The sequence below is a fragment of the Mesoplodon densirostris genome, chromosome 2 (genome assembly GCF_025265405.1).
Source record: "Mesoplodon densirostris isolate mMesDen1 chromosome 2, mMesDen1 primary haplotype, whole genome shotgun sequence".
Lineage (NCBI taxonomy): Eukaryota > Metazoa > Chordata > Mammalia > Artiodactyla > Ziphiidae > Mesoplodon > Mesoplodon densirostris.
This window is the reverse complement of record NC_082662.1, coordinates 159,739,761-159,752,288: the sequence shown is the minus strand read 5'-3', so window position 1 is coordinate 159,752,288 and position 12,528 is coordinate 159,739,761. Positions and strand designations below refer to the sequence as shown.

At 44.7% G+C, this 12,528-nt stretch overlaps 1 protein-coding gene across 1 annotated transcript in view; it reads left to right on the top strand.

The window, feature by feature from the left end:
• Positions 1-12,528, top strand: part of TNN (tenascin N) — a 55,209-nt gene that overhangs the window by 23,190 nt on the left and 19,491 nt on the right. The window contains exons 8-11 of the mRNA XM_060088561.1: positions 4,591-4,854; positions 8,237-8,500; positions 10,234-10,497; positions 11,722-11,985. Of these exons, the coding sequence (XP_059944544.1) occupies positions 4,591-4,854; positions 8,237-8,500; positions 10,234-10,497; positions 11,722-11,985 (1,056 nt within the window). The remainder of the gene's footprint in view (positions 1-4,590; positions 4,855-8,236; positions 8,501-10,233; positions 10,498-11,721; positions 11,986-12,528) is intronic.

The following is a 12,528-nucleotide window of genomic DNA, read 5'->3' as shown; positions in this document are numbered from 1 at the left end:
GAATAGCCAAAGCAATCTTGAGAACGAAAAACGGAGCTGGAGGAATCAGGCTCCCTGACTTCAGACTATACTACAAAGCTACAGTAATCAAGACAGTATGGTACTGCCACAAAAACAGAAATATAGATCAATGGAACAGGATAGAAAGCCCAGAGAAAAACCCACGCACATATGGTCACCTTATCTTTGACAAAGGAGGCAAGAATATACAATGGAGAAAAGACAGCCTCTTCAATAAGTGGTGCTGGGAAAACTGGACAGGTACATGGAAAAGAATGAAATTAGAACATTCCCCAACCCCATACACAAAAATAAACTCAAAATGGTTTAAAGACCTAAATGTAAGGGCAGACACTGTAAAACTCTTAGAGGAAAACAGGCAGAACACTCTATGACATAAATCACAGCAAGATCCTTTTTGACCCACCTCCTAGAGAAATGGAAATAAAGACAAAAATAAACACATGGGACCTAATGAAACTTAAAAGCTTTTGCACAGCAAAGGACACCGTAAGATGAAAAGACAACCCTCAGAATGGAAGAAAATATTTGCAAACGAAGCAGTGGACAAAGGATTAATCTCCAAAATATACAAGCAGCTCATACAGCTCAAATCAAAAAAACAAACAAACAAATTCAAAAATGGTCAGAAAACCTAAATAGACATTTCTCCAGAGAAGATATACAGATTGCCAAAAAACACATGAAAAGATGCTGAACATCACTAATCATTAGAGAAATGCAAATCAACACTACAATGAGGTATCATCTCACACTGGTCAGTATGGCCATCATCAAAAATCTACAAACAATAAATGCTGGTGAGGGTGTGGAGAAAAGGGCACCTTCTTGCACAGTTGGTGGGAATGTAAATTGATACAGCCACTATGGAGAACAGTATAGAGGTTCCTTAAAAAACTAAAAATAGAACTACCATATGACCCAGCAATCCCACTACTAGGCATATACCCTGAGAAAACCATGATTCAAAAAGAATCATGTACCATAGTGTTCATTGCAGCTCTATTTACAATAGCCAAGACATGGAAGCAACCTAAGTGTCCATTGACAGATGAATGGATCAAGATGTGGCACATATATACAATGGAATATTACTCAGCCCTAAAAATAAATGAAATTGAGTTATTTGTAGTGAGGTGGATGGATCTAGAGACTGTCATACAGAATGAAGTAAGTCAGAAAGAGAAAAACAAATACCATATGCTAACACATATATATGGAATCTACAAAAAAAAAAAAAAAGGTTCTGAAGAACCTCGGGCCAGGACAGGAATAAAGGCGCAGATGTAGAGAATGGACTTGAGGACACGGGGAGAGGGAAGGGTAAGCTGGGAAGAAGTGAGAGAGTGGCATTGACATATATACACTACCAAATGTAAAATAGCTAGTGGGAAGCAGCCACATAGCACAGGGAGATCAGCTCGGTGCTTTGTGTCCACCTAGAGGGATGGGAAAGGGAGGGTGGGAGGGAGATGCAAGAGGGAAGGGATATGGGGATATATGTATATGTATGGCTGATTCAGTTTGTTATACAGCAGAAACTAACACACCATTGTAAAGCAATTGTACTCCAATAAAGATGTTAAATAAATAAATAAAGCCTTTCTGTGGTGCTTATTTTTGTTTCTCCTCTTTGGATGAGCGTTTTATGCAGAAATAATAACGTTTTATTAGCTCAAACTAAGCAAATGTCTAGTCACTTTTAGCATCCAATATGTATCATTTTAGTAATTAAGATGTCTACATCCATGTAATTGTACATACTTTATGTAACTTTAAACCTGCTCCTCTCCATCAGCTTGGGCTATTTGTGGGCTAACTGCCTGCTGTTGAAGGGGGCGTGCTCGGCTTCTCTTGTATTTCCAGTCCATTCTTTAAGCACTGTCCTTCCAGAGTGCTAACTCGAGTTCCTGACCCGTTTATGTTTGGTACGTGGGAGGTAAGGGGTGTCGGGAGGAGGAGAGGTGAGGGATCTTGCTTGACAGTAATAGTCACAGCTGGCTTGGGTCTGTCATGGGGCCTAACAAGGGTTAAAACTAACTTTTCCTTCACGGAACACTTCCTTGTGTTCTTCAGAGACACCTCATCTGTCCTCTTTCACTGTAGTGATTCTGTAGATACATGCATGTCTCCTACTGGTCTCCTACTCCCCTCTGCCCATACATCTGGGGGTGCCCTCCTGTGCCCTTCTCTGGTGAGGGGTGAGGTGACCCCACCTCACCCCTCTGGGTGATCCTCTTGGACAGCTTCTAAAACAGTCCCAGGTGGGCTTTCCTTTCTTCGGCCCACATCTGGTCCATGAGGAACACACATGCATCCTTTGTCCATTCAACCAGATGTATGGGTCTGTTGCAATGCTGCAGCCTCTTGTTGCTCTGCAGCAGCACAACCAGCTATTTTCTCACCTCTCAGATATTTTAGGCACATGTCAGACACCAGCCCACGGCGTTACCCAAGCTTTGGGCAGGGTTTCTCAACCTTGGCACTGTTGATAATTCTGTGTTGCAGGGGTCTGTCTTGTGCATTGTAGGATGTTTAGCAGCATCCCTGACCTCTACCCATTTGATGCCATGAGCCTCCCCATTCCACACTGAACTGAGAGAACCAAAAATATCTTCAGACATTGCTGATCACCCCTGGTTGAGATCTTTTGCTCTGGAGTATATATAAGCAGCTCTGTAAGGGATCCCATTGCAACTGCTTATTCGAGGCTTGGCTCTCACCCAGGGGACTCACGGTGTAACTCTCTCCAAAGAAATCCACTCTTTTAAGTCCCACCTGTTGTACTCTCCAGCCTCTTTTGTAGTCTGGAGTTGGTTGGTCAATCAAAGGCCACAAAACTGTTGGTCCTGCCTTGGCTGTGGGCCCTCAGGTTGGAAAGTAAATACCAATTTTCTTGGGGGTCACAGCCTAAACCAAGAATAGTCCCACTTGAACATACCATTGCATATATGTGATAGGACCTTAGGGTAATGGCTTTTGCAGTGAACTATAGGCGTACTTCAGAGACATTGTGAGTTCGCTTCCAGACGCACACAATAAAGTGAACATCACAATATAGAAAGTCACATGAATTTTTTGTTTCCCAGTACATATAAAAGTTGCGTTTACATTGCACTGTATCTATTAAGTGTGCCATAGAGTTATGTCTAAAAAAGTATATAGCTTAATTTTAAAATATTTTACTGCTAAAAATGTTAATCATCATGTAAGCCTTCAGCAAATTGTAGTAACATCAAAGATCACTGATCACAGATTACCATAACAAATAAAATAATAATGAAAAAGTTTGAAATATGAGAATTACCAAAATGTGACACCGAGACACAAAGTGAGCAAATGCTATTGGCGCAGCAGAATGGTGCCAGTAGACTTGCTGGTTACAGGGTTTCCACAAACTCTCAATTTGTAAGAAGTGCAACATCTTTGATGCATAATAAAGAGAAGCACAATAAAATGAGGTATGCCCATATGTAGAACAAAGAAACGCTATTATTTTTTTGGTGAATACACATTCAAACACCTTCCCTGTGTGTAGTATGGAGGAACATAATCCTGTACATGCATAAAATATCAACAAACTGATATCATTTAAAATAGCTTATGGTCATTGGACATCCACTCTGTGCCAGGAGCTGTCGTAAGGGGCATGTTATTAACTCACATAATACCCATCTCTACAGGGTATACAATAATATTATTTCTGCCTGCTTTTTTTTCCTATAAGCACTGTGATACTTTAATATTTTCAAGGCCCCTTTCTTCTTATTTATTTGTTTATTTATCTTTGGCTGCATTGGGGCTTCATTGCTGCGCACGGGCTTTCTCTAGTTGCGGTGAGCGGGGGCTACTCTTTGTGCGGTGCGCAGGCTTCTCATTGCGGTGGCTTCTCTTGTGGCAGATCACGGGCTCTAGGCATGCAGGCTTCAGTAGTTGTGGCATGTGGGCTCAGTAGTTGTGGCGCCCAGGCTTAGTTGCTCTGCGGCATGTGGGATCTTCCTGGACCAGGGCTCGAACCCATGTTCCCTGCATTGGCAGGTGGATTCTTAACCACTGCACCACCAGAGAAGCCCTCAAGGCTCCTTTCTACATGACATTTTTTGTCTCGGTTTTCAGAACTACTCAGAGAGATATGTACAATAACTATTAACAACTCAATGTTACGAATGCAGAGAAGTAAAGTGCCTTGCCCAAGTTCACAAAACAAGTTAGTAATTTATGAAATGAGATGCATGCATGGAACATTCGTTCTCGAAGGAACCTTGGAGTCCATCCAACCTGAAGTCCAGATTTACAGATCAAGAAACTGAAGCCCAGCCAGAGGCAGCAGAGTTGTCCAGGGCCACAGCTCTTCTGACTCTGGTCCTACTACTCATTCTGCTGTCCTGTTCTGCCTCCTTGAAAACCCACAAGTCCAGATGTAGAAAGAGGTCTACACCCATGAAACAATTGAAAACTGACATGCGAGATAGGAAGATTCTAAGAAAAGGAAGCTGCCCCAGCCCAAACAGCATGGCCACAAGATCTCACTCTAGTAACAGTGTTTATTGATCCTCATTTTCCTTTCAGACATTGACAGCCCCAAAAACCTGGTGACTGACCGGGTGACAGAGAACACGGCCAACATCTCCTGGGACCCGGTGCAGGCCGTGATTGACAGGTACCTGGTGCGCTACACCTCTGCTGACGGAGACTCCAGGGAGGTTCCGGTGGGCAAGGAGAAGAGCAGCGCCGTCCTGACGGGCCTGAGGCCGGGCGTGGAGTACACGGTGCACGTGTGGGCCCAGAAGGGGGACCGGGAGAGCAGGAAGGCTGACACCACGGCCCCGACAGGTAACGGGAGAGAAGAGAAAAGCAAACTAGGCTTTTTACTGTGGGCTGATCTACTACTGTTGAATTATGGCACTGCTGCTTTTGTGGCCCATGACCTCAAGGACTGTAGACTATTTTAGGAGAGTTTGCTGTAAAAAAAACTCTGTTCACTAAAGAAAGAACAAAGCACAGTAATGGGTTCAGTACTGAGCAGTTCCATGAATGTCTTAAAACTATTTTCCAAAGCCTGTGTTTTTAATCAGTTATAGGAAATCATAGGGAATAAGGTAAAGCCAATATAAAATTCTTAAAAACACTGGGTTAAAGTACTTTTTTGTGGCAAGCTATTTTATTTTTTACTTAATATATGGTGCTTAGTTTAAAGGAACAAGTGTTACCCTTGGCAGCTGGAGCTCTGTGTTCATTTCAACATGTAGCTAAATTTTTTTTTTTTTAATCGCGGTACGTGGGCCTCTCACTGTTTTGGCCTCTTGCGTTGCGGAGCACAGGCTCCGACGCGCAGGCTCAGCGGCCATGGCTCACGGGCCTAGCCGCTCCGCGGCATGTGGGATCTTCCCTGACCGGGGCACGAATCCGTGGCCTCTGCATCAGCAGGCAGACTCTCAACCACTGTGCCACCAGGGAAGCCCCATGTAGCTAAATTTTAATGAACGTTTATAAGTGCCAGGTCTGGGCTACAGCAGTGAACAAAATAAATATGCTTCCTACTCTCTTGAAGTCCAGTGGGAAAGACAATCAACAAGCAAACACATTTATAAGTATAAATTATAATGAGTTCTATGAACAAGATAAACATGGTGTAGGTGTAGAGAATAACAGGGCAAGGATGGAATGGGGGAGCAATAGTTAAGATACACATTGACAGAAACACCCAAATAACAGTGGCTTAAATAAGAAAGAAGTTTATTTCTCTCTTGTGGAATGGTCAGAGTGTAAGGGACCAAGGCTGATAGGGTAGCTCCATGGTACAGGAGGCCTATGCTCCTTCCGTATTGTAGCTCAGCCATTCCTAGGGAGTTGCCTGTATCTACATGGTCATCACCTATCCTCACTCCAGCCAGTGGAAAGGGGTAATGGAAAGGGAAGGGCATGACTGCACTGCACACATCACTTCTCACATTCCACCGGCCAGGTCCAAGACACAGTGCCAGACCTCAGTACAAGGGGGGCTGGGAAATGAAGTCTTTAGCTGGAGGGCCACGTGCCCAGCTTACAATTCTGTTTTACTATCCCACCCAACACAGTGGCCACTAGCTACATGTGGCTCTTTAATTTTTTTTTTTCTTTTTTTTGCGGTATGCAGGTCTCTCACTGTTGTGGCCTCTCCCATTGCGGAGCACAGGCTCCGGACACGCAGGCCCAGTGGCCATGGCTCACGGGCCCAGCCGCTCCACGGCATGTGGGACCTTCCCGGACTGGGACATGAACTCGTGTCTCCTGCATCGGCAGGGGGACTCTCAACCAGTGCGCCACCAGGGAAGCCCCAAATTTTAATTAATTAACAAAAATTAAAAAATTATTCCCTCAGTCATACTAGCCACATTTCCAATAGTCAGTAGCCACATGTGACTAATTGCTACTGTATTGGGCAGTGCAGATTATGGACTATTCCCATCGTTGCAGAGAGATCTGTTGGGCAGTGTGCTTGCAGAGGAAGGGGAGAATATGTATTGGGGAAAACTAGCCGTTTTGGGAAGAATATGTGTGATGGCCCTGAGCTGGAACAGCATGAGATGGTTGAAGAACTGAAAGGAGGCTGGTGTCACTGGAGCATTGAGGATGGGAGAGAAAGTGGCATGAGACGATGGGGGAAGGAGGAAGGGTCAGATCACACAAGACCACACGGTGCTTCAAAGAGGGAGCGTGCTACACTTATTAGGAGAAGAGTGGCATGATGTGATATTCATTGTTAAACAGTTATTCACGCCAGAGTGAGGAGAATAAATGGAAGAGATGATAAGGGTAGAAGGGGGAAGTTTAATAAAGTCGGGGGAGAGGTGGTGATGATTTGGACAAGTGTGATGGCAGTAGGGATGAGAAAAAGGGATATCTGGGCACATATTTTGGAGGCATAAATGACAGTATTTGTTGATGGATGAGGTGTGGGACAGGAAGAAAGTGAGGGACCAAGTATGACCTGTGTTTCTGACTTGAGTAACATGGAAGATTGGGGCATCATCTTCTGAGCAATAAATAGGTTTGAGGAGGAACGTTAAGACGTTTAGATATTTGAGCTTGAGATACCCATGAGATTCCTTGGTTAATTGAGTGACTTATTTATTGATTCCACAAATATTTATTGAGTGTCTAATACATGCTAGGCACTGTGGTGGTTATGCTGTTGTAGATACAAGTCAAGGGCTCAGAGTTGATACATATTGGGGAGCTGTGAGCATCTGGCTGGTATTGAAAGCTGTGGACATGGGTGAGATCACCTGTAGAGGGAGAGGAAGAGAGGAAACCTTGGGCACCCCGACATTTTCAGGTTGCTGATGAAGGAGGCTGAAGAGGAGGAGTTAGGGGTTAGGAGAAGCCCAGGGGAGTGTGTAGTCATGAAAGCCAAGAGCCGAGAGTGTTTCAAGACAGAGGGAGTGGCTCAGCTCTGACAAATGCTGCTCAAAGGTCGAGCAACGCAAGGATGGCAAGTGTCCATAGGATTTGGCAACGTGGAGTTGTTGGTGACCTAGACTAGCAGTTGTAGTGGTGTGCTGTAGAAAACGCCAAACTTCATCGAGCTGAGGAGTGAATGGGAGGAGAGAAATGAAACTGAGATAGGCAGACGGTTCTCCTGAGAAGCCTGTCAGTTATGGGGAGCAGGGGGATGAGAGATCTAGAGCTTGTTTGTCTGGGAATAATGGTAGAGGAGGAGAGATTGATGATGCAGGTAAGAGAGGGTAGATGAAAGGGAACAAAGTCCTTGAGAAGGAGGGAGGGCTCAAAATTCAGAGGAAACAGGTCTAGGTTTTAACACAAGAAAACAGTTGGATCTCAGAGTCTTTTCATTTCTCCGGGACTCCCTTCTCCTCCCCTTTTATACAAGAGAAGAAGCTTGAAAGATGTAACTTCTCAACTCTCAAATTCTGTGAAACAAAGTAGCTAGATATCATGGAGATAACAAAAGAGGTTGTTTCAGTCGCCATTTGGGTGGCTTATCTTGTTGCTCCGGAGATTTTTGTTTTCATGGGAACTAGAAGGACAGAAAATTTCCATGTTGATAAATTTGGAGAAGATCTAATTCCTTCCAGTTTTAATATCCAGTGGCTTATTTCCCTGGAAAATGTTTTCAATGGAATTGTATTGTTAATAAAGATAATGATAATGATGATGAGGAGGTGGGATGTCCCTGCTTGGCTCTAAAATTCAGCCTTTCCTTTTTAAAAAGAAATCGACAGCCCCCAAAACCTGGTGACCGACCAGGTGACAGAGAACACGGCCACCGTCTCCTGGGACCCGGTGCAGGCCGTGATTGACAGGTACCTGGTGCGCTACACCTCTGCTGACGGAGACTCCGGGGAGGTTCCCGTGGGGCAGGAGAAGAGCAGCGCCGTCCTGAAGGGCCTGAGGCCGGGCGTGGAGTACACGGTGCACGTGTGGGCCCAGAAGGGGGACCGGGAGAGCAGGAAGGCCGACACCAAGGCCCCGACAGGTAATGGAGCATTGTTCTTTGAAAATGTAAGCCCTATCACACTGTCTATGGCAGGTCACGTTTTGTTTTTCTGTTCTAAAACTGTCAGAATTGGTGATTTATGGAAGAGCAGGATGGTAGACTCCTGTCAAACCACACACCAACCCTCACTCTGTTTTTACACATTATATCATAATGAAGAGCTCATATTTGGCCTCGCACTTTGATCTTGTGAAGGTAAATGGTGATTGGTTTTATCCACCGACGGTTTCTCCAATTGTATATTTCCTTTGTGATCAATCATTAAATATTTCTTCTTGAAAGGGAAGAAATAAAAAGAAACCACATGTTAGGATCTGTGAGCTAAGTACTTTAGGCAAATGGCTTTTGCTGTAATCTCTTTGGAACAGGGAAGTGTTATTGCTTTCTTAGTGGATAAATCCTCTTTGAGGACTGTGTGCTCTGTTCTGAGGATCCTAAGCTTGCATTTTTATATAGTAATGGTTCATACTTTTTAAAGTTCTTTCATCTCTGTTTCCTTGTTTTTTAAGAACAGACTTATTGAGTTATAATTTACATACTATAAAATCTACCCTTTTAAAGAGTGTAATTCAGTGGGTTTTAGTATGTTCAGAGTAGTGCAACCATCACCACTGTCTAATTCAGAATATTTTCATCACCCCAGAAGCTAACCCCATACCATTAGCAGTCTTTCCCACCCCTACTTCCCCCAGCCTTAGGAAACTACTACTTTCTATCTCTAGAGATTTCCTTATTCTGGACATTTCATATAAATAGATTCATATAGTATGTGGCCTTTTGTGACTGGCTTCATTCACTAAGCATAATATTTTCAAGGTTCATCCATGTTGTAGCTTGTGTCAATATTTCACTTTATTGCTGAATAATATTCCATTATATGGATATAATACATTTTGTGTATCCATTTGTCAGTTTATGAGCCTTTGGGTTGTTTCCACTTTTTGGCTATTATAAATAATGATGCTATGAGTTTTTGTGTACAAATTTTTGTATGGACATATGTTTTCAATTCTTTTGGCTATATACTTTGGAGTGGAATCCTGGGTCATATGGTAATTCTATGTTTAACTTTTTGAGGAGCTGCCAAATTGTTTCCAGAGCGGTGGCACTATTTTACATTCCTACCAGCAAGGAATGAGAATTATATTCCTCATTTAGTTGGCACTCAGAGGACTTTGTTGAGACGGGTAGAGCAAGAATCAATATGCCCATTTTACAGTTGAGAAACCTCAGATACAGAGAAGTGAATGATTTCTACAATTCACAAAGTTAGCTGATGATTCATGGAGTCAGGTTTGTGGAATATTCATGGACTATTATGGTACCTTAACATCTGTTTGGCAAGGCCCACATTTTACAAATGAGGAATGGAGACCCCGCCAGGGGCAGCAGAGCTGTCCAGGGCCACCGCTGGCTGATGGCAGAGCTGGGCCTAGTTCCCCGGCTCCAGCCCAAGGCTCCACCTGCTCCTCCACTCTGCCTCTCAGGCTGGGACTGGATTGTAGCTCCTGTGACTCTGATCTAGTTGCTCATTCTGCTGTCCTTTGCTGCCTCCTTGAGGACCCAAGAGTCCAGCTGTGGTGAGATCTACGTCCATGAAACAACTGAAAATCCACAAAGGAGATGGGAAAACCATTAGAATGGAGGCTACCTCACCCAAGAAACATCGTCTCACTCTTTGGTGCTTATTAATAGTGCACTTTTCCTTTCAGACATTGACAGCCCCAAAAACCTGGTGACTGACCAGGTGACAGAGAACACGGCCGCCGTCTCCTGGGACCCGGTGCAGGCCGTGATTGACAGGTACCTGGTGCGCTACACCTCTGCTGACGGAGACTCCGGGGAGGTTCCGGTGGGCAAGGAGAAGAGCAGCGCCGTCCTGACGGGCCTGAGGCCGGGCGTGGAGTACACGGTGCACGTGTGGGCCCAGAAGGGGGACCGGGAGAGCAGGAAGGCCGACACCACGGCCCCGACAGGTAATGGAGCATATTTCTTCGGGAGTGTAAGCCCTGTCCTGTTAAGCCTATGGCTGGTCATGTTTTGTTTTCCTGAACTCACACTGGCAGAGTTGATGATTTATTGAAGAGCATGATGGTGTTCCTTCATAATAGACTGCAAGCCATCTCTTATTTCCCTTTAACTCGTTTCTTTACAAGTCAGGTCCACCTGGCAGTCTCCAAGCTACAAGTCTGCCATGACTGCATGGTATGTCCGGCCACTGTTCCTCTGAGTGTGTGAATCTTTTGTTCAGTATTGAGGGTCTCCTATTGAGTTTGTGATTGGAAACAGGAAATGAATTGAAATGTCATTAATATTAATCATAATATGTTCAAAATTCAACTTCAAAAAAGTAGACTTTATATCCACCAGAGTGAGTAGTTGTATGTGGTTTACTTTACTGTATATGAATCATATGATAATTCTAGTTTGGAGGATAAGGGTAATTTCTATGTTATGCTCTTTATTTTAATCGAAGTATAGTTGATTTACAATATTGTGTTATTTTCAGGTATAATTTCTAGGTTATATTCTCATTTTATTGTGAAAGAGATGTATGATTATATTTCTGTACCATGATTTAGCCAGCAAACCAGCATTACAAGTGAATCTGTGTATGCTAAAGGATATTAAAACTCAATTTTAATTTTGCTGATTTGTTTGACAACATATGTTGAGCATTTTCCATGGGCCCTTTTCCTTACTGGGCAGTGGGAACCCTGAGGGAGTAGAATACAGCCCCCTTCCTCTGGGAGCTTACATTTGCATCTGGCTGGTAGAATCTTCTTGTATGAAATGGGAGGTCTTCGTTGACATGATGCTAGAAACAAAATTATCAATATTAGCTGCTTGTGAGCAGAGACCATGTCTTCTTGAACTGGACCCTGCACCCTGCCTGGTCCCATGCCTTACATATAGTGGGTGTTTTGACATATGCTTATTAAACGAAAAAAGAAATTTGTTTTGCTAAATTCTTGGTAGAGGTAATAGTATAGATGCGTAGATTTTGGTCTACTGTGCCTTCTCTTTGAGGAGTCAAAGTCTTTCTGGGGAGAGAAGACATATGTCCATGATGCAGTTAGAGCATGCAAGATGGAAAAACCACAAAACATGAAAGGCTGTCACCCCAAGAAGAATGGCTGTGAGCTTCCGCACTCCGTGGCCTATAAATAGTGCATATTGATCAGCACTTTTCCTTTCAGACATTGACAGCCCCCAAAACCTGGTGACCGACCAGGTGACAGAGAACACGGCCACCATCTCCTGGGACCCGGTGCAGGCCGTGATTGACAGGTACCTGGTGCGCTACACCTCTGCTGACGGAGACTCTGGGGAGGTTCCCGTGGGCAAGGAGAAGAGCAGCGCCATCCTGACGGGCCTGAGGCCGGGCGTGGAGTACACGGTGCACGTGTGGGCCCAGAAGGGGGACCGGGAGAGCAGGAAGGCCAACACCACGGCCCCGACAGGTACTGTCAGGGACGACGGGGGACATCAAACTCTTCACTCCTATCGGGAAACAGTCTTCCTCCACATCGGCTGGGGAGGGGAGCAGGGAACACAGTGTTTCACCTGTGGGCATTCTTCAAAGTGCTTCCCTTTTCACCTTTTTAAGTTAATGTATGTTGACAGGACAGTTCAGATGAAGATGAAAGGGTGTAGAGGAAGTGGTGTGAAAGTAAGACTGTGTGACTCTTCAAGATGGCTGTGCAAAAGGTAGCCTCCCTTCCTACCCCCCTCACCCAGCCCAGCGCCCAGGCTCTCTGCCCTGGCTATGAGAACCTGGCTGGGCCTCAGTTTAGGGAGGAGGGAGGCAAGGAGCCTCTTCGGCTTCCATCTCCAGACTGGGGGCAGTGGTGGAGCATCTTCATCCCCTTACTACAGTTGGTGACCAAAGGAGCCTGGACTGCTTGTCTTTTCTGTGCGTGACGAGGCCCCTGGTGTCACCGAGCATCACGGCGATCAGGCCTCAGAGGGACCTGATGGGATCACTGAGCCCACCCTGACGTCCG